This window comes from Calonectris borealis, chromosome 8 (assembly GCF_964195595.1).
Source record: "Calonectris borealis chromosome 8, bCalBor7.hap1.2, whole genome shotgun sequence".
Lineage (NCBI taxonomy): Eukaryota > Metazoa > Chordata > Aves > Procellariiformes > Procellariidae > Calonectris > Calonectris borealis.
The window spans coordinates 13,536,524-13,560,316 of record NC_134319.1 but is presented as its reverse complement, the minus strand read 5'-3'; the positions used below and the strand labels follow the sequence as shown (position 1 = coordinate 13,560,316).

Below are 23,793 nucleotides of genomic sequence, written 5' to 3'. Positions count from 1 at the left end.
TACATTTTGTCAGAAGGGTATGAACACACTTTGTTTCCAGCTAATTCAGAAACTGCAAAAGATCTTTGATTAAAAATAGTTCCTTATGACATCTGATGTTAGATTTTGTAAATGTTTTTATTTTGTCAACAGCAAATGCCATATCAGGACTAAATATGCTGACAATAGTGTCACATCAATGCAAAACACTGGGAAATGACTGCCTGATCCATTTTTTGGATTTATGATATTAAAATCTATTGTGAAATTTTGACAAGACATCAGAATTGTAGATGCATGAAAATAATTTCCTGTGATCTTACTTGCAGTAGGTGTCATTTATCATCCCATAGACATGAATTCCATAGCAGGCATCCATAGCCAAAATTAAGGTAAACCAACCCGTACTGAGATATGAACCTGACTGGACTCTGTAAAAATACAACATACACAAAACAAATTGCAGTGAGAAATTATCAACACTTTATCAAAGAAATATAATCTATTACCTGGGACAAAAGGCATTAAGCAACTTGACAATCTGTCAAAACCATACAATGATTTTGCATTATTTATAGATATGCTCTCATTCTTGCCGGTTTGGGGCCTCAAGCTATTGTCCACAGAAAAAATAACATGTTAAATATCTGAAGTCGAACAATGCATCTCCCATAAGACAGAAAATAATTTATTTTTACATCCGAAAGATAGAAATTAGTAGAGTGTGTAAAATGAGATAAAGTTTACCAAAAAGCAGACCACTGGCAGAGTTAGTGCATACGTGAGTATGCACCATCCTCTTCCACAAGCAAAATCTTAATCTGCCGTGAGCTATCCTCAGCTTGAAAAGTCACACAGTAATGAAACTTTTAAGGACATTTTGGTAGAAAACCATCTAATACAAGGCTTTGAAAAACAAAATTCTGTGCATATCCCTTTACGTAACTTTGTGTTATCATTCTTTAAGATAACAGCAGAGAGAAAAACACAAGAGGACAGTGCCCAGATTGATAACCTTTACTCAAAATAACTAGTTGCATTAAATCAGTCCAAAAGTATAACCTGCATGAGTGAGAACAAATGACATGTGTAAGGATTTGGCTCACACACTGGCTATGTGAGCAAACGTAGGCATTGTTAATTGCAGACCAGATTCTGTTCACTCTACTCACCCAAGTGTCACCAATGGGGGACTGGGAGTCAACAGAGCTACCGATATAATCTGGGCAAGCAAGATTTACTGCTTTAAAACCTCGTAAGTAGTAAGAACACACTTAGCCCTCACTGCTTACAAACTGGCTGAAGTCCAGCTTTGTGCATGTATTGCTTTCAGTTTGACTGAAGTCAATGAAAATAATTACCTTAAAACTATAAATAACTTGTCCAATTTCCAAAGAAAGATACCACAAAAGTCATAAAACCATCTTAATAAAGCCCCAACTTTGGCTCAGTTTGAGAGAGTTGGGTGTGAGTGAGAGGAGGGGATAATTTAGCTTTATGCCGCATCTTTTAGCTCTTAGCTTTTGGGTACAGCAGGGAGCAGTCTGTTCTCCGTCATAAGTTAAAGTAGCTTAAGGTTTGCACACAATTAAGTTTTGCTGCAAAAGAAGTCCCAAGTAGGCCTATGTGCGAATCAGTTATCCCCATCAACAAAATCTTCTGAAAACATTTTCATCCTGGGGTAGGAATAAAGCTTTCACGTGGAAAAAAAAAATACCATATAGCAACTTCTCCAGCCTATAAAACCCAACTTTCCTGCAAGACAGAAGAACCAACCTCAGGTGTTTCTTCCTGGTTCAGAGCAAGGACGTATTAGTGTCTCCTGCCTCCCAGGTAAATCTGCCAATCAGTGGCTTTTGGATCAGATTCTGTGTTACTTCCTTGCTCTTTCTTATTGAAGTTTGACTAAATACTAATTAAGATGATAGGTGAAAAAGTAGTTGTACAACCTTTATAACAACATTTACCTGAAACATACAGGACTGAGATTCAAATTCCTTCTCTGATCAATACCTTTTGATAGTAGAAAAGCTCCAGGAGCTTTACATTCCTAAAGGAACTCCAGTACACTCCAGTTTAAACAAATCTAATTTTTTTTAGTGAAAACCAATTACCTCAACTCCTGGAGAGTTTTATTGTACTCAAGAACACTCAAAGTAGTTTGGGCTATATCTTCCCTTCCTTGCCCATGTCTGTCATCCTTCATGGGTTAGCTGGTGTGAACTTCTATCCCTCCCTTTCCTGAAACATCCTTTTCCTTGGGGAAACTCCTAAGTATCTGTTTAGGTGCTTCTGCAAAGGACCATTCTGGAAACAATAAATAAAGGGTTAACTTAGCACTGAAGAATGACAAGTGGGAACAAAAGGCAGGGTCTCAAATACCCGTGTTTCATTAGGTGGACATCAGCTATAATTGTGCTTCTTTACTTGACACTTTTACAGCCATGAAACTGTACATCTGTTTATCCATCCCGTTAGGATCTTCATTTCTTCAAACAGAATGTTCTGCTACTGTCTAGCAAAGAGAATTCCCAGTTTGATTCATGTTATTTCGGAGTAACATTCTGCCATGATAAAAAGCTGCATTGCTTCTAACTTGCTTTCTGCTCTTGCACCAGAAGAACACTAGCCTTGAGCTTTTAAAACCATTTAGAATCATAATAACCATTTACAAGAACACTATGAAGATCAGGACCCTTCCGATAATGGAGGTTTATTGGAGAGTACTATATTGACAGTAGCATCTGAAATTTGCTATACTCGGGAGGAAAAAGGAATTTAAAAAAAGAATTAATCAATATTTCATGTCTTGTTTTAACACCATTGGACCTTAGTCCTCTCATCTATATACTACACTGGCAGGATAAATAAAAACAGCAGAGTGAGTTCCCAGATACCTTCCCTGGGAGATGAAGTACATGACAGAATACAGATTATATACTTTAAAACAAAGCACTTACATTCGTCCCATTTTTTCCTCTGAAGATACATAGGGATACAATGGAACATACTTAAGCAGTGGGGATTCTGGATGATTTGGTAACACCTTAGAATTCAATCTGATACGGTAAACATACTTTCAACATTATAATGAAAGCAATATTAGAAATGTGAAAACAATTTTAGCTGTCCCTAAAAAGTCATAAATCTCTGAATACCTTTTAAAATATCATCCCATAAAACTGTAGTGCAAAGCAATGTCTCAGCCCTTGCTAGTATGTTAACACCGTGCACTCAATTTCTTTCTCTACAGGAGAATTTTACATGTTTTTTGGCCAGGGCTTTTTGAGACTCATTAGAAAGAGTTCCTCTTGTTACCGTAATTGCATTCAAATTTCAAATTTTACACACTGAAAATAAAAGAATCCTCCATTTATGTGTAGCACAAGGCTATGTTACTGCACAAATCTGAGGGAAGGAGGACGTTAATCCCAAAATAGGGAAAGCAGGAGTTTGTTAAACATCATCTGTAGAACTACTATAGGCAAATCTATTGTGATATATGTGTGTGCAGCAAATCCAAAATTATTCCCTATGGCTCACAGTGACTTTTTCTTATACTCTAAAATTAATGGGGCACCAGATCTAGGCAGGAAATTCTCTCAACAGCTCAGGAGAAAATAATGCCCTATTTTTCAAAAAATGCATTTAAAAAGGAGATGGTTTTCCTTTCAAGACATGATTTACAGCTGGATGCAGTAATAAAAAGGCAATGCTCACAAAAAGTTACTTTGTCTGTTTATCTTGAAAATGAAAGCTTATTTTGCATACTTCCTACATTATTAGGATTCTTAAAGAAATGTTAGTTATTGGGATGTAATTCATTCTGCTAACTACCATCCAGCATTTCAGAAAAGTACATAGGCATATGCTTAACATTAAACACATCAAAAGACCAATAGAATCAACTTAATTAAGATGCTTGAAACAAAGTATATGCTTGCCAATCTTGCTCTTTGTAAAGGTTTAAGTGCTTAAAATGTTATTATTTAATCTCAGAATATGAAAGTAAGCTCCAAGATTAATAGTTATTTGCAAGTTACAAGTCTCAAAACATAGAATTTGCATTTTTAGTAATGCTTTCCATGAACTCCAGTAGAAAGAACTGACTATAGTTTCTCACAACACCTTAAAAAGGAGACTTGCCTTCTATATTTTAGAAAGAAATTGTAAAAAATATGTTTAGGATTGCTAGAATTGTAATGTGTCATACATGAAGCTTTAATTAAAAATTAATTTAAAATAAAAGCAATTAGACAGCATTCTTTAGCTTTAGCTTTCCAATATTCTACAAAAGCATAAGAAATTGATATAAAGAAGATGGTACAGAGAGTGCCCCATAAAAATGTTGGAGACTGAAATTAATCTTCTTTGATATCTATAACCATGCTTTGATGTAGGCTAAATGAAGGAAAAACCTAGTTCCTTCTCTCATCAGGGGAAAATGGAAGAACATCAAATATTTTCTTAATGATCAAGGGCAGGTGAGTTCAAATTGGGTAAAAGTTTTGGTGTCACTTGAGTTCTGATTTTACCATAGAATTCCAGGAAGTTCTTTTCTTTGTTCAATTGTTCCAGGATTTTTTATGTGCACAATCAATTCTAGCTCTATGGTTCAATGGACTGTAACTTCCAGTGGTAAAAAAATAAAAATGAAAAAAAAAGTTTGTTAAGGTGGAGATGATCTGTAGACAAGCAATTCATGTCAATCGGATTGCAGAAAAGAATTTAGAAGCCTATTTTTATTCTTTACTGGGAGAAATTAGAGAGCACAGAAGGTCAATTAAGAGTGTTAATTAAGATGAAAAACGAAGAAATTTAGGACTTCAAGAAGCTATTAAGTAACAGAGAGCTTGCCAAAAGCATTAACTAGACACTTTTCCTTTTTTACTTCATTTCAAAATATTGCAGTAAAATAAAATTCAACAATGACAGATTGAAATGATAAGATTCTCCAGGCCAATTAATTGACAAAAAAAATTATCTTTTCATAGAGGTTGTTTATAGACTCTAATCCTCAGATGACCCTCCTACCAATCTACCAAATCAGCAACAGCTTTATTTGCAGCAGCTTGTCAGGCCCCTTGATTAATAAATAAGTATAAACAAGGGTATTGGTCTAAACAAACTAAGAGACCTGTAATCCACAGAGTGGAGGCTTCATAATGTGAGACATCCTTCCAACATGCTAAAATATTTATAAAAATGATTCAAAATAAATACAAATATTTTCAAGAACTGTGTCAAGATTAGCTTAGACTGTGTTCAGGTAGACATGTCTCTGGTACTTATTTGTATCCGCAGTGCATCAAGATACCATTAATCTTCTGGGAGGGGGTCAGTATACTCTGGTTTTGCCTGGCTCTCTGCCACTCGCCCTGTGTCAGCCTCATCTGTGACTGACCCTCGGAAATGAGGGTAGAAGGTACACGTCCCCTCTGCACTACCTTGTTAAAGACAACTAGCTCTTTTTCTCCCTGGGTTACTGTACGTTTTTGCATTGCTGAATAACGGTATGTTTCCTTACAACCAAAAATATGAAAAATTTATCTACCAGCACAAACTGGTGATCCATTACGTAATTCTATACTAACTAAATTAATGCTACCATTGTACTTATGTTGACTGAGATTTCTCTTTTTTCCTGAGGAAGCATCTCTGAATATAGCTGCTGAACAACCCTTCTTCTTTGCCAAATTAAACACCCACATTCCCCAAGTCACAGGTTTGGTCTGTGCCTTCCTCTTCATATCCAAAGTAGACTTGTAAATGACAGATTAGAATGAGCTGACAGAAGAATGCTCCCAACTCTGAGATAACGGCAAGGGCACATTTTCATAGCACCTCTCCTTTGAGGAGCACATATACTTCTCATGCCAGAAAGCTGTTTTCTTGAGAGGAAAAAAGGAAGTACATTTGATACAGGAGAAGGGTAAGACTCTAAATGCTGAAGAGTATTAGCACTAGCCTAGATTTAATTCTGTTTTCTGTAAGACTCTGTGCTTTGTTGCTAATAATTTCATTATATACTTTCTGCAGAAAAAATAGCACAAGAAAAGCAATGAAGACGCAAGCACAGAGAATTGATTTCACCTGGTAAAAATGGTTGCTATTTCTGCATTATAAAGATACCTGTTAGGCAGTTGTTTATCATAATTATTCATTCTTTTGTACGTGTGTGTGTGCATGCATGTGCTTGCTTCGCATTCCGTAATGATGCAGGACATCTAATAATAAACACTCATGCCCCTCTAGCAGTGAGCAGACTGTCTCACACATTCAAAAGCTCACACGGTGCTTCAGGTCATTCTGAAAAGTGAAACATTTATATATGGACAGATGTTTTATTATCCATCATCTATGGTTTTATGCAAAGCCTAAACAAGTGGAATGCATTATGAACAGCACAGACCACATTTCAGATTCAGACAGTGGCTATGCCCAGCAAGATGTACCTGGGAATGGAGAAGTGATGCACTCCTGCCCGCCCAAACTCTTGGTAGATCATCCTTACTGTGAATCCTGAAAACAAACTGCAGTCAGGTGGCATACAGTCCAATTAGTCTCCAGAAATACAGGTTGTCTACCTATATTAATACTGCACAATGGAACACAGAGGACAAGAGTCCATTTCAGTTGAATTTGCTACAAACTCCTAGGTCACAGACTAGCCCATAGGAATCTCCCCTCACAATCTAATTTAAAAAGACATGTAACAATTAATAAAGCCTATGTCAAAATGGCCTTGAAAAAAAGACAGGAAGGACACTTCTGAATGATCACAAAAGGGAACAGAGAAATGATAGCTTTGTATTTAACTGCATCTAATTTAAAAAAACCCAAACAATTATTTGACTTACTATTTACAATTTTTGGCAAGGCAGGCAAAAACAATATTAGAAATAAAGACGAATCTGTTACTGCAATTACTGAAATCCATGCAGCATCTGCTTGAGTATGTAATTTATGCATATAGTTCTAATCTTTGTGTTGTGTACATATTTTTTTATTTCTTTCCTCTCTTTCTCTGCTCTATTCAATATACGCATGGAAACCTGCAACAAAGTTAAAAAAAAAAAGCAGCTTAAAGAAATTGACTTCTGCTGCCCAGGCTTCTGTAGTTTCCTTATTTCTGATTCCTTGACCTGACTTTGATGCATCTCAGCTCAGTCATGAACTCAGGCAACATGAGAAGGAAGTTATTTCATCCAGGCAGAGAGGTCTCCTTCAGATGCCTGTGCTGCTGAGCTCAGAGAAAAAAAGGAGAATTTCTATTTATCAAGAGTAATCATAGAGGTCCAGCTTGCTGCAAATACACAGAAAAGAAACAAGACTAAAGATTTATAATCACAGTAAACCCTGCCTTCCAGACGATATATATATATATATATGTATTATTTTGGGGTGATTCTCATGCAGGAGAACCTGCATTAATCTTTTCAGGTTGAATGGCATGCCCCGTAGAGAGCAAGAGTTGCTAGCTAAATTTCTTACAGTTGTTGGGCTTCTGCAGCTCGCACTGACTCTTCAGATACAAATTGTGCTCTTGGTGCAAACTGTTTACAGAAAGTAAATCCCAATCCCAATCTTTTTTTCTTCCCCACTCTCTTCTCTAATCCTCCTGTTTCCAGAAATACATATTCTCTTGATTTCTCTTGAATTAAGAATTCTTTATTTCCCTTTCTTAACTACAAACTGTGGTCTGAGGCACAGCCCATTCTATTGCATGCGCTCAAGTTATTATTAGTAAAAGATGTCTTTTGTAAGCAACCTGGTTGCAGTTGCCACCTGGGGTCTGAAGTCAAGCAGTTTATGCATGATTACCAATAACCTTGACCTACTGGAGGTGTGTTGTGCAGAAAGAGAAGTGAGTGACTCCACACATCTCCATTTGCATTTGGATTTCGTTGATGAGCAAATGGGTGTTTAAATCAGAAGAGGATCCACAGAAGTGTGGACCATTACAACCATGCAATTATGTTTGGAATGAAGGGAAACTAAATTCACATAAGCAGATTTGAGGGCTAAGCTGTTGGCATTTTTACACAGCCGTTTTTCTTTTCAAAAATCACCTGAGTAAAATTCACTCCACCCTTAGGAAGACTAAGCTTATCAGGGAATGCAACTCTTCTGGTCTATGCCAGCACAGCCCTTGTTCCACAGTACAATTACTTACGCTTGCAGTGGTTGAAGCAAATGGGAGGTAATGATAAATCTCTTTCCCTGGACAGTACTCAAGCCTGCAAATTCGTTGTTGCACCATGGTGTACTCCTATCCCACTGTTCTCCACCTTCCATTGGCCTATGCTAGGTCAAAGAGTTACTGCAATTCCTGATGGCTGTGACAAAGGGAGTGACGGCTGAAACTTGACACAAGTTTCACAAATTGTGCCACAGGCCTCTGTAGGGCAGCTTTATGCACTGTTCTTTTCACCAGTAGCTGTATCTAGTTTGCTGAGTGCTCGTTCAACATTTTCCCACAGCATGAAAGGGAGTAGAGAAGGATTTAGATTTTCATCCTTTGTAACCAAAAATGAATCAAAACTCAAAAGTGTGCCAAGTGGAAGAAAAAAAGACAACAGTGACTTTTTCCTGCATCTACATTTAAATCAATACTTGCTGTCTTGGGTCTGCACATTTTTCTCCAGGGGGGATATAAACTAAACAGAGCTGCAGTTAATCCAGGATCCCTGAAGGAAATTAATTAAGCAGGCTTTCCCACCCTTTTCTTTTGGTATTAAAGGGCACTTACTACTCCTAGCTGCATATTTTAGTGAAATCTATTGTAGGTGAATACAGAAGAAATTTCTTGATTAGCTCTTACCTTGTCAAGACAAGATACTGAAGGGAGTTCATCTAACCTTGGCTGAAAGCAGCTTAAATTTTTCATAAAAACATTTTCTATTAGGTTTTTTTTTATGTTTAAAGCAAAAAATACGAGACAACTTTCTAAAGGTGCACATTGTATGTCTGTGATGTTGGGATTTGAGCAGAGGCTTTTATAAAAGTATTTTGTTTTACTGCTATGTTGAAAATGAAAGAACAGCTAGCACGAGACCGTACCCTAACTCTGTTCATTTGAGTCGGGAGAACACTGGACCAGATACTCAGCTGATAGAAACCACACTGATGTCCATCAGCTGATATCCTTTTAAATTTTCTACAATCTGCAGTCATTGTGTTAGTTAAATCACTATCTCTTTGATGTTAATGTGGAAGGGAAGGCAGTGTTACATTTTTCTCCCTGCATTTCAGATTTATCTGAGTACTTTGCTTTTCACCAGGATGGAAGCTCATCCAAAAAAAGCTTATGGACGGCCAGCCATAATATTAATGGGAGGTTTCATTTCTGAAAGGAAAATATTCACTGGAAAAAGAGAACTCAAACCCCATAGATAAGGCCTTCATTGGTGCATATCCCTCTATCAACAGCTTGTCTCTTCCCAGCTGTGGTATTCATAAGAATACCAGGTATTCTAAAATTAATTCCTAATTTGCTGCTAAATTACTCACTGATTATTTACGTTACAGTAGCACCGCAAATCCTCACTGTGCAAGGCACTATACACCCACGTGTGACAGTCCTTGACCCAAAGAGCTTAACTGTCAAACAATCAAGAGAAACAGATTCTTTGGAGAACATACATATCCTTATGCCTAGTTCTCACAGGGAAATGATGCATACTGAGATTTCCTCCCTTACATTTAAGGCATGTATATAAGTAGTAATTTAACATGCATGTGAAAGTCTCTCCACCAATTATAGCAGGTAGAATGGAGTAAAATAAATGCAAGACCTTCTAGTACTGTTCCACAGAAACTTCCTACAATACTGCATTGTGTTATAAAGCCAAATTTGCTGAAATTGAATCTGGAGCCACAGTTCTCTTCTCTACACTGCCTATTTGCACAAACCAAAAGTTCAATTTAGATTATGGAACGTCAATATTTTTAGCAAAAATGAAATCTTAAATCCAGATAAATTATCCTGATATGGAAGAAAGGATGTAAAAATAGAACTTGCGTGGGTCTGAATTTTAATTCAAATGCAAGAGGCCATAATGTAACCCATCAGTCAAGCTTTGAAGATGAACTGCTAATTAACAGAGATGTTGCCTTCCCTTTTACTACTGTAACTCTCTCTAGATTAACTTTTCCTTAAAGCAAAAAAGGAACAAAATATTTCTCTTTCCTTTTCTTTTTTTGACATACAATTTAATGAAACACACACACATATATAGATATCATATTAATGTTTAGTATCAATATTATGGTCTTGCTTACTCTCTGTATTCCATCCAAATGTCACTAGTCTTTCACTGCTTGCTTAATTAACTCACCTCTGTCCAACTATCTAGAAAGAAGCAAATATTCCTAGCCTCTGAGCTATTGAAACTTGCCCTACCTTCTCCATTGTTCTGTTTACCTAGTAGCTGGCTTTCTGATGGGCTCCTCTTGCTGATGTATATTCTGGACAGAGGAGGCTGAGGTCTAATTAAAGCCCCACTTGAAATATAGGGTTCCAAATCCTCAGGATATGCAAGATTAGCTTTCATCTCTCCCATTCTGTTCACCAAGAGCCACTACATTTATGCAAGCAGGGTCTTCTGAAGGCCAGATGCCTGCAGTCACTGACACAAATATTTACACTGAAGGCAGCACCTTGATTGCAGACAGACATATTAGGCAGAACAAAGAATGGTGCATTATTTTTTCTCAGATGGCAGCCTTTAGAAAAAAGCATGATACAGCAAACAATTTAGAAAAGCCGAAGACTGCCACAGAGAAGCGCATAGGAAAAGGAACTATGGATCAGAGTAGATTCCCTTCTAGCCCAATGCACAATTCCTTCAACACTGGACAATTTGAGACTATTTTCTTGCCATATTCATTGAATAGACTGCAGGAGGGTAATTGTACAATGGAAGCTGGGAGAAAAATCTCCATACTTATTAGAATGGCAGTGAAATGCTCTAAAAGAGAATTTTTATGGCTTCCCTGCTATCAACTGAAGTAGCAAATTAGTTAATTTTCCGAGTCTTTCACAATCCAGCTTTTTGAGAATAGTAAACTCAAGAATTATCAGACTAATAACCTAGCCAGCTCACTGTCAGTGTAAGCTAATGTCTAGTTATCAAGTATGGTGAAAAATTCAGTTAGCTTCACAGATTTGGTATTTCCAGTGAACCAAAGTTATTAGAACACATTCATGAAGCAGGACAGTGGTCCTTTGCTTTATAAATAAATGCTCTGATTTTTCTTCCACATATTATATTGCTCTTAGTGATATCATCTTTTCAGTGATTCCCAGTATCAGCTAATTAAGACTTGGATATGTTGCCAATGAAGCTCTGCAAGCAAGCAGCTCTTTAGAAGGCCGCATACCTGACAGCAAACATCACAGGAGGCTGTTGTTGCTCACTGGGCATCAAAGTTCAGGACATCACAGTTAACTGAATTCTTATACATAAGATTTGCATAACAAACATTTAAACAAGCTAATTCATTACAACTAGAAACTACAGCCCACTTGTTACAATGTAGATGACTCAAGACTACATCTTTTTGGCACCAAATTGTAAAATATAAAATTGCCAAAAATCTGTCATATAGTTATATTACAGAGAACCTCAGGTAACACTAGCAGCTACATTGCTGGAAGGAATACCAGATTAAAAATTAAGAGTTCAATCACACACAATACCAGAGATAGTGTCACAATTAGCTTTACAAAACAACATCATTCTTTATGAGGCTTTTTCTTTGCCTCTTCATGCTATTTGCCTGATAAGCCCTTGCCAACAAAGACATTATACTAATTACAATTAGTTATACAAAGTGTGGGACAACTGAAATGATTTATTGATTTTTCCTCACACAAAATAAACCTTATTTTGAATTCCAAATATACAGTAAGAACAATAAAGCAGAAGCCCCAGATGGCATGTTTACTCCAGACATGTATGAATGTGAATATATTTATAGAGACACTCGATCCATTTAAAACTTTAATCTTACAGTAGTTGTTTGGAAAAATCCATGCAGATTAGGTTTTATGCAATTAAATTCTTTTTCCCCTGAGCAGAGACATTTAAGGTACAAAGTCAAGAGCTGAGCAGTTTTCAAAAAACCTTTGAACTAAGAGGATCTTCCAACGATAGTTTAAAAAAAAAAAGTGTTCAGGCCAACAAATAAAAGTATGCACGTTTGCCAGGCAATATTAATGTGGCACTGACTATGTTTGCGTTTGATACAATCCATTATCTACATGCAATCTGAAGAGATGAAAGAATATAAAGCTGTGTTAAATATCTTTCTGTGTTAAATATCAATCTGTGGTAACTACCACTTCATATCTAGGCATGGAAGTAACGAAGGAAACTTCTTGCTTCAGTTCTTTGGGAACTCATTCTAAGCATTTCTACAAGACCTTTGTTTCTCCTCCATTCTGCGACATCATGAATGCTCCTCAAATCATACTGAGAATTTGCTCATCCTGTGAATATCCCCAGTGTTCAAATGTATTTCCATGATGGATGTGCATGAACTGAGCATGAACTGAGTCTGAGCAGAATACAGCGCTTGATCCTTCATGGAGACCCTCCTCACAAGTCTGTATCTTAAATTTCTTCGAAGTTCCAAAAAAATACCCAAACTTACTGAAAAATGAGGAGCTGATCCAGTTTTATGTTCTCCCAGTCCTTTTTATATGCCCCACCTCCAGACCTCCAACTCACTCAAGCACTTAGATATAAACCTTCTGTAATACAGACAATGAATATATACAAGTAAATAGGCCAAGATGCAACAGCCACACTCACAAACCAGCAGGTTTACTCCTTGATCTCTACGGTGCCTTTTGCCACTACACTAGCCATTGTGTCCTCAGTCTTGACAACAGAAGGCATAGCACTTACGCAAAATACATTTCTTCTCTTTTTTCTAGCCTGCAAGTCAGCATTATCTGATTACGTCTACTTCCTACAGCTTGTTCAGTCTCGCTTATCAGACATACTGGAAAATATTTCCAATAATAAGCCACCAGAAATCTGCCTTCATATCTGGTGTCAGGCTACATATAACAGAAATCTTTTCATTTTAGTGTTAAAGTATTGCTTCATTCAACAAGCCGACTGCTGGCTGACACACAATCTAACCTAAAGGCTATGGATCAGCAGGTAAATGCAGAAATTCTATTAGTTTTCAGACCTGAGGTTTACGCCTTTCATTTCAAATGAAATAAAAATCCTACACATGAATAGGTAAAGCACAGAGTAAAGATCCTTTCTTAAAACCATCCATTACCTATTACATGAGTGCGAGGAAGAAAGCAGTTTCTGCATCTTGTAGAAACTGAATATCTTGTGCTCAATGACTCTGGCAAGGATGGTAAATAGCAGACATAAAAGAGATGCATTTTGAGGAAAAATTAAAACCATGACGAACATTATATTAGGCAATGTGAAATCCTGCAAAGGTACAAAGACAGGCATATTCAAATATGCTTGGTATTAACAAAACTTGTGTAAATTGGACTTGCTTACCTAAATCTGAATTTAAAAGTCATAGGCAAACTTGTCTATGCTTTAGAGGTTTTGGAAAGGAGCATTCTCATTTAGCACCAGAGGACGGAAATAGTGCAAAAGTGCATATTACAAAGTATCTAGAATGTTTATGAAAATATTTCTTTTTCCAAACTGAAAGAAGAAACATCAACAAAGAGAGATTTAATTCCTTTGTTCTTTCTATAAGTGTACCTACTTTTGATATGTAATCAGATTTCCTACCCAGCTTTATATATAAATACAAGAGATTTATGAATGATTGACACCTGACTTCATTTTACCATTTTCTCTAAAGGGATATGTTCACTGGAAGTTCTCAGAGCACGTGTCAGCATTTTGACACAGTATACAGACTGAATCCCCAAATTAATAGCAATGAGTATAATTCACTTCTGGTGAGGTCTGGCAGAACTTCACTGCAGTCACTGGAACCACTTCTGCCAGAGTAGAATTTCTCCGTGAGACTGGTATATTGTCTGGTATACATGCAGAAGTATCTTTTGGAGATAAGACCTCCTAATACGGGGCCCATGCTAAACCTGTAGAAAGAACACATCTAGATTCTAGCTTTGTGGCTCAGAGATTTCTTTATTATATACGCAGTTCCTGTATGATTATGCCACACACTGTTTTCCTTCAAAACGGTGGATGATGATTGTCTTAGAGCAAGAAAATCAATTGTGATTACCTAATCACAATTATGATCACACTAATAGTGTTTTTTTGCTGCATGTCTCATTCTGTGCATTCAGTTAAGGAAATTGTTCCATGGTTTTGCTATTTATTCAGGAAAAAATACAGAAGAAAAGCATGCCTTTTTCTTTGAAAAATTAGCTGTAATATTTGTCTTTGGAGTATGTCATTAAACAGTAAAGAAGCTCCTCAGCTTGTTGGGCTCCCTCTTTCTCATTATACAAGCCTGCTCATATCTTTCATTTGTATTTTGTGTTTATTTGTATTTAATCTGTATTTTCCTCTGGCAATAGGTTTGATAGCCTCTTGTTTCATTTTGCGCTGATGCTATCTTATAGCTTGATGATTACAAGTGAGTTGGTATTCTTTATCATAGCTCTTAGCTATTACAATATTCAGACCTCATGTATGGATTTCCCATACATTTTCTCCAAGAGAGGTAGAATTGTAGCTGTTACACAAACCTGAGAAGAAACAGAAGTCTACACAGTGTGAGATTTCAGTCGGATCAAGAAATGTTACATCAACTGGCTTAGAGTAAAAGCAAACGGAAACCTCACGATGCAATGTCCAGGTCCAGCTCTCAGTTAAGTCCGATAAGCCAATTAAATCACAGCTTACAAAGGCATAAAAAATAGCCACAATCATTCTGTTTTATCTCACAGAAGATGATGATAGAAATGCTGGTTTATCTTGCCATTCTGACAGGTATATGCCAGCACTTGTCCTGATTCTGCATAAGAACTTTTGACACAGAAACAGTACTCTGAACTCTCCAGTCAAAGGCTGACCTAAAAGGTGCTTCAAAATTAACATTCTGTTGGGATATATTAAAATCAGGGCTGCAGAAAGCTAATATAAAATATAGCGTCTAAGCTGGCACCATTGCTTATGCAGTACCTTTCATCCCAAAAGGTTCTTGGTAGACTACATACACACCGACAAACGCAGCCACTTGTTGGGGAATGTGGAAGGTGTTTAACAGCATGGCAATGATAAAGAACAATTTAGGATGAGGACGAAGAACCATGTATGAGCCGGCAGTGTGCTCAGGTGGCCAAGAAGGCCAACGGCATCCTGGCCTGTATCAGAAATAGTGTGGCCAGCAGGAATAGGGAGGTGATCGTGCCCCTGTACTCGGCACTGGTGAGGCCGCACCTCGAATACTGTGTTCAGTTTTGGGCCCCTCACTACAAGAAGGACATGGAGGTGCTGGAGCGCGTCCAGAGGAGGGCAACGAAGCTGGTGAAGGGCCTGGAGCACAAGTCTTATGAGGAGCGGCTGAGGGAACTGGGGTTGTTTAGCCTGGAGAAGAGGAGGCTGAGGGGAGACCTCATCGCACTCTACAACTACCTGAAAGGAGGGTGTAGCGAGGTGGGTGTTGGTCTCTTCTCCCAAGTAACTAGCGATAGGACAAGAGGAAATGGCCTCAAGTTGTGCCAAGGGAGGTTTAGATTGAACATTAGGAAAAATTTCTTTACTGAAAGAGTGGTCAGGCCTTGGAACAGGCTGCCCAGGGAAGTGGTGGAGTCACCATCCCTGGAGGTATTTAAAAGACGTGTAGATGAGGCCCTTAGGGACATGGTGTAGTGGGCATGGTGGTGTTGGGTTGACGGTTGGACACGATGATCTTAGAGGTCTTTTCCAACCTGTATGATTCTATGATTCTATGTATCAAGTAAACTCCCCAGCAGCATGGGAGATGCTTGTTCAATGCTGGCAAGAGAGGAATACTGATATGGAGCAGTCTCCTAATGCATTCTTGAATACCTTGGAAATCGCTCATCTAAGTATTGACCGGATCTGACTACATTTAACTTGTTTGATCTGATGAGATCAGGCTGCAATTTTGTGATAAGAAGCCAGTGTCAGAAATAAACTGCAGATCTCAGAAAAGCAAAGCAAGAAAACCCACAACCCTAAACCCTAAACCCTTCAATATAAACAGGTAATTTCTTCTTGAACTGCACATATAATAGTCTATATCCATCTATCATTATGAAAACTACATGGATACACAGATTATTACCATATGAAATAATGCAGACATCTTACGTCTCCTCATAGGTTTACTAGCATTGCTCAGGGCTTTGCTATTTTAGAGTAATGTCGTTATCCTTTATCTTTATGCTGTGTAGTATTGTCCTCCATTGTGCAGTATTCATTATTACACACTTTGTTATGCACTGCCTCTGCAGATGTATATAATATGCACAGATTAAGCTAACCGATTTACTGATACCATAGACATACATTGCACTTAGATCTATCACAGGTATTCCTTATGCTTACAAGACAAAGCAAATGAGTTATCTTTTACATACTGGAGGATCACTCTTTGTAAATGTTGAATGCTTTTAGTAGTGACATTATGACTTTGTTTTCCTTCAATTTGTTCCTAAGAGGATGTAAGAAATAAAAATTTATTGGTAGGAGGAAGGAATATAAATTAAACTGTTTTATGAAGACCATTCCTTTAAATGACGCAGACGATAAATTTCAGCAATTGTTCAAGAGCAAAAGCTTTTGTAAGTACCTGAGAACAACAATACAGGTGGAGGAAGAAGAGAGAACATCTTCAATTGAGATCATTCAAGTTTGCCATTTACTTGTACAAGCATAACCAGAGAGCTGCTCTTCAAATAGGGAACTGTCACTTCTCTGGGCCTTGAGTGAGGCTTTGCTCTTGTTTTACCTTTGGTTTTTTTTTTTTTGGTTTCTTGAAGTGCATGCAAAGGATTAGTTTGAAATGATGCATGTTTTCACACACTATGGAATGAGTTGCCCATTTCTAACTTGCAAACTACAATGTAGACTAGACAGTCTCCATAACATTTAAACAGAGTTTATAGAGGCTGTAAGAAGCAGCTGGAGTGGAAGTGTTTTGTACAGAGCAGTGTTTGAAAAGATGCTAGATATTATCTCCCTCAGTCCTCAAATACCACAGTAAATGAACACATAAGACAAACCTCATTTCTCCCAGGTAGGGGTTTTTTAACTTACTTTCCTAGAGATTTCTGGAGTTTCCCTTTAAAAGGAGAGTCTGGGATGAAGGCATAACAAATACAAAATTATCTCCTTGTGATAACTTATTTCACTAGTGCATAAATTGCATGAAATGCAATTCTGTATTGCATGAATGTGAGAAAATTAAGCATGGGAAAAATGCATTTTACACTGCAATCCAGAACTGAAATATATATTGCCAACATGCTCCTAAGCAGTTTAATACTGCAAGTAAACGAGACCTCACAGTGTTATGCAAGGACAAATATTACCAACAAGCAGAAAAGCTAAGAGTCGGGTGGGCAAAGCTAGGTCTATACAGCTCAGTTAAATCTATGCTGAGCTTATGTACCATCCTCACTCATGCTCAGCAACCTGTCAGACACCACCTGAATCGAGCTGTGTGGTAGATGATGTTACAGCCTGTCAGACACTGCCTGAATCGAGCTGTGTGGTAGATGATGTTACTGCTCCAACGGTTTATCACCACCAAACAACTAGAGGTTACTGATCCCACAGTTCTAGCAGCACATGATGCAAGTCTCTAACCTGCTTCAAGCAAAATAACGAGACTAGACCAACTCACGTACATTGGAAGCACAACAGCACTTTGCACTGGGCAGTTAGGAAGTGGCTGTGTCTTAAAGCAGTCCAGCCAGGAATATGTATCTTGACTCTCTGGGAATGTGCATTCATAAGCCTTGATAGAGCAGCTTCCTAGAATTTTCTATTAATAGGAAATTGGGACAATAAACGCATCTGAGGAGAGCAAAATATCTGATATTTTGATTACGGACAAGTAAATAGCTTCAAAAAGACTTTGTGCCTATAAAGACAATTATTGGAACCACATCTTTTTCAAGCCTGGATTGAAGCATGCCTAGTATCCATATACAAAGATCATTGTTGTAATGGTAATTGCTTTGCCACTCCAGGAGTCCACTCCAGGAGCCTGAGTAGCAGACATAGCTATGATTAAATATCGTACAATTCACCTCTCTGTATCTTTTACCTGGCATCACATTGTTATTTACCTGAACAGTGGTTATAAACCCTCACAATTCAAATATTATACAATGCAACAGAATATTGCCAACTTGAGACAAGACCACTAGTAAAGCACTCCTCCCTAAGCAAACAATGATGAGAGCTTTTCAGTATTTTGCCTTAGGTGCTTAACTTCATTCAAAAATAATACTGAGGAGAGGCAGAAAAGATATTTGACAGAGTGGTTAGGTGGAGGCTTACATTACTATGGATTTTCATTCAGTAGGAGCAGGTAGAAGATGAGTTTAATGTACCTTCTAGAAAATGATCTATCCTTTTCTTTCCTCCTACTTGTTAAAAAAAAAGTTTCGATCCAAATCATTTTTTCCCAAAATGCCATAAAAATGAAGGTATAAAATTATTTATGTTCTTTCTGATCTCTTTTGGTTTTTGGTCTGACATTACATTGTATTGTGCTGATACCCCAATGACTTTGTGGATAGAGGGCCTCAGCTGCCCAAGTGCTAAGAATTAGCATTTGCACAAAGTGTACTGAATTATTAAGTTGCCTTCACATTTTCGAGTGCTCCAAAATGAATAGCAATCTTTCCGTTTTTGTTCAAAGTAATTCCTGAAAGCAAAATGAATTAAACTATTAGCACACCTGTAAATTAAGTGGGCATTCTGACTTATTAACTGAAGCACACAGAAGCTATGTGAGATATCCAAACGGCTTGCTCTTGCTTCCATTGAAACCACTAGCAGTACTCTCATTGTCTTAGAGTCATAGGATCAAGCCCAGAGTAAGCAGCAAATCGACAAAAGATAAATCTAATTCTCAGTCAATTGCATTAACAATGCATAGTAGACTATAGGACAACAGGAAGACAACGTGCTTGGCAAACACAAGTTGCACAAAGCAACAGCTAATACGGCATATCCCACAAGGGGTATGCAGGCAGTTGCAACATGACTACCTGTATACAATTTGTCCCAGCAGTTCTTGAATGTCTTCCTTACAGGTGGGCAATGTGCCAGTAATCATGCAATTGTGACAGAAAAGCAATTGGAGGCCCGTTTAAAAAGTGAAAATCCCTGTCTGCTTCTGCCCCTGAATCTCAAGCAGACCTGATAAATGTGGTGACTCCCTATTAGGGAAAACATATTCCACAAATTATCATAAATAACTAAGTGGGATGTATGCTTAGTTTTTGTATGCAAAGGAAACCTTCATCCTGGCTTGAATGCATGAAGAACTTTTCAATGTACAGAATTTCAAAGAAGATTAAACCCCAGTAAATCCTCTTTCATTGTGTCTCGCTGTGCAGACTGTCCTTTCACTGAACACAGGTTTGAAATGTGGGGCAGCTGACTTCCCAGAGTGCCATCCTTCATTGGCTCAAATTCTCACAGAGGTTTGTTTTCTCAGCCAACCCTGCACATTTCTCCCACTAACGAGTGCAACTGTACTACAGAACAGACATCAAAACAACTGCCATGTCACAGAATCCAGGCTCCTACAAACAAGAAATAGAAAAGAGCCAGATATTGTTCAACTCCATCTCCCAAAATAGCACAGAATTCCCGTCAATAAATTGACCTGACGTTCCTGGTGGTTTTGTATTTCTTGTTCTCCATCTTTTCCAAAATGTCCTTTTCAATAAAACTTGAATAAATCTTCCAAAATGTAAATGGACTGCTCTGGAAAGCGCAAGCAATCAACTTTGAAGCCAAAGGAAAATAACCATTTTTCATTACAGAATTTAGATATCATTCAGAAACAGTATCTTGATTTTAATCTATATGGCATCCACAAATGAGCTTGAGCCTCACCTGAAATAAACAAAATCTTGCCGAAAGAAAAAATGTACCGATAGCCTTTTTCCAAGTTCTAACAAAAGACAGGAATTATTTAGAAGAAAAACAGTGCAAGTATTGTAAATATTGCAAATATTTCTTTGGTATGAAGCAGAAATTATTTTATAGCTTTCCTGTGAGGAACTGTGAAACCCATTTTCTTTTCCTGCAAAGAGAATTAAAAATCTTCTGAAAGTCTGTAACTATTACACTGTAAAATATATATTAGGCACAGAGATAAACTAAGAACTTTCTTCTCCTAAGAAAGCAGTAAGAAAAAATCTAGTCAAAAGTTTCTAATCATGAAACTGTACAACATTACCCTTCTGGTTTCTTCTGGAATATGAGTATCACAGTGACTAAAAAGATGAAAACCAGCAATTAATTAATTAATTTGTAAGGGCAGAGGAATAAAATCCTTAAAATCACAGATGTATTCCCATGGGTTTTGCTGAGCCATTTTACACCTTCTGAGGCATCTGCCAAGAAAAGGTCAGTTGAAGTAATCCATGCTTACACCTTGGCATCTCCATTGAAACATGTCATCTCGCCACTGTAGAGTTATTACTTGCTGCCTATGACACTAAGTCTCAGAAACAGGCTAGACTTGATCCTGAATGGAGGTGTGACTGATGTGTCTTTCATAAGCCAAAGAAATCTATACACTGGGTGTCTCAGGAGACTGATAGTCCAACTTCCTTTGGAGTATTTTCCTCTTCTGTCTGGCTTTCAGAGCACTCCTTTTCCTGATATAGTAACTACAGAGCGGAAAATGAACCGTCAATAAAAATTCAACATCAAACGATTAACTTTGTGGGACAAAACTCAAAGGAAAGTCAAATGTATTTGCTTATGTTCATTTACCCGAAAACCAGGACTTAAACATTCACTACTAATTGTGAATTCATCTTCTCTAACTGTGAAACCACAGCTTCCCTGGTTGGTCTCACAGGCTTTTCCCACACAAAGCCATCTCTTCATAAATGAGGAATCCTAAAATCTCAGAGTGAATGCCTGGCAGCAAACAAACAAATGAAACAACATATCACAGAATAAAAGCAACCATAAAAAAATCCTCATGTATAAAAATTAGTTGTCAGATAGCTGACAACTCCATTCTGTCCTCCTGTAGCTTGTAATACCCAGGAAAGAACCCCTTCACATTTATCACTATTTCCAATACCACTCTCTCAGGTCTCAGAGCTTGGACTAGCTACAATTGCCACCCACTCCATATTCATGGAATCCATCTCCCTCTCATGCCATCTGTTCTTTGTCCTGGCCTAATCATGATATATAGGGCAATATGATTGCTACCTGCTCTGAACACTGCTCCTAGTATCTTACCGTGCATTTCAGCAGAATCACAACTGTGAGGCTATATGTATCGTCTCTAAACCCCTACTGTAAAACCACTGGAGCAGAGAGGTAAGTTTTAGGACTAGTACTACTTCTTATGCTGTTATCACTCCTTGTTCAGTGTTGGAAGAGAGATTTTCTCTGATTTCTTACCACTACTATCCTTCAAAGCTACATTTGGTGCAAACAAATCTAGTTGATAATGGCTTCTGTTGGATAACACAGGATCATGTTTTGAAACTGGACTTTGAAAGGACTCTAAGATTTACCTCTGAAAATTAGGGTTTGATTGGTCTATTTGGGAGTAAGGCTGGTTATCAGTGATAACACATGCATTCAGACTCTTAAAGAAACCTGACAGGTGCCAGGCATAAGAAATTATCATTTTCCTCTGTGAGTCTGGCTCCATTACACACATGTTCAGATCCCATTTTTGTTAGCCAAAGCCCTGTTTAAAAAAATCATTTTACAGGTTTTAAGAAGCCTGTAGTCATTTATTCAGAATTTTTCCTTTTTATTTCAGTCAGGTATTAATAGAACAGCAAAGAAAAATGTTCCCGTGGTTTAAAGAACACATTTTTCTCTATATCTGCCTCTGCTTACATGTGAGGGGGAAAAGGCTCTGATAATCTACAATACAAGCAGGAAAGGTGACAAGGGAAAACTTATCTTTTAAAATGCTTTCCTGTTTTACTTCAGGTGAAACAGGCAGTTAATATGCTAGAGGCTGTTTTCTGTGTAGCCTGGAACACTAAAGAGAAGCAGCATGCTAAATATCATATATAGAGCCTGCATCATAACACAGCAGCTTAGTTACTGTAGGAAAATCTGTGACACTTGAGACGGACGGACAGGAATAAAAGTTTAACCAGTTTTGAAGTAAAAAGTTAAATACCAGTGAGAACGTTTCTTACTATCTGCCCAATATTAAGAATTAATACACTAAATAATTTGAAAAACTACAGTAAGGGTAATATACGCAGCAAACCACACAAGACTTTACCTTTGCAAACAAAGTTCGGGAGCATTTTTGCTCACAGGAAAAGCATCTTAGTTTGAATTTGTATGATAAGTAAATATTCCCACTTCTCTGAGGGTTTGGAAGAGAGGTTAATAGAGGTGCAACGTTCAACGAACATCTCTAACATACACATTCTTCTGCGCAAGAAATTGTTGTTATTCCCACTTCATGATTTTATCAGCCTGGATGTAAGATCTGCAAAATGGAGAAGGGTTTACAAAATGTAAAAATGACTTTAGAGCAAAATAGAATTATACATTTATGTTTCTGGTCAGAAAGTAAGCTAGAGCAGTCAATTCATTGAATAAACGAAGACCAAGTCATCACCTCTCTCTCTTTGCTGTGTTCAAAATGAGGATTTGCAGATGTCATCCACTGAGACTTGCATCTTCAGACCTATCCAAGCTGGTAAGATTCAATCCAAGCAGTAGTACCATTTAAGTGGATTCTATTTCTGTTCTGCTTGAATTAACTGTCTGAAAGATTCATTACTTACATAGTTCAAGGCTCTGAACAAATCTGAATTAACTTCAGTGGTTCATTTTCATAGGACAGAGTTAGTTTGTACACAAGTGCAATCTGAATTTTATCAGTGACTTAGGCTGGTTTGATATGCACGGGACAAAAAAACCCCAAGGTACTTGAGTATGTTAGAACCTGATTTCCTTAATTCACATTAAAAACAAATGTATAGCTTATTGTAGTTTAAAAAATCTTTGATGTTAATAGCACAAGTGATAAAATATGGGTCTAATCAAAATGACTCAGTATTGCACATTAAACCCTGCAGTACCCAATTACTCATTGCTGTTTCTGGTGAGAAATGTGATATTCAAGGGTATAACCTAACCTGCAGCCATAAATAACACATATATTAAAAAGAACAGGCTGATGGCAGGGCTACTAAATGCTGTTCTTTTACTGTGTGATCTTAGCTTTGAATCTATCGGTAGTAGTAGTAGTACAACAGTTACATGTTACGGTTTTATTTAAAAGCAATCAGGTCCACAGACTCAGCAAAATCATAAAGTGGTTGTGCTTGTCAGAAAGCAACATTAATCAGCTCGGGCTTGGTATGGGGATGATCTTCCTTTAAAAAAATGACTCATGTTTTGTTTTGAACTAGTAATTTTGATTTGTCTGGGAGTCTTTTCTTGATTTGCCTTGAAAAACATTATGAGGGACAAAGAGAGACTTTTTTGGGATGTCTTGTCACATGAAAAGGCTTTATCTTACTGTCCACCCAGTTTGCTAAATAAGCAACCTGTCATGCCTGGCCTGTATTAATTCACTCAGGCCAAAGCTGAAATTCATTTTGAAGCTCGT

At 37.5% G+C, this 23,793-nt stretch overlaps 1 protein-coding gene across 1 annotated transcript in view; it reads right to left on the bottom strand.

Moving 5' to 3' along the window:
• The window catches only part of ST6GALNAC3 (ST6 N-acetylgalactosaminide alpha-2,6-sialyltransferase 3), a 230,557-nt gene that overhangs the window by 3,108 nt on the left and 203,656 nt on the right, over positions 1–23,793 (bottom strand). Inside the window, exon 4 of the mRNA XM_075156039.1 lies at positions 303–410. Coding sequence (XP_075012140.1) covers positions 303–410 — 108 coding nt within the window. The remainder of the gene's footprint in view (positions 1–302; positions 411–23,793) is intronic.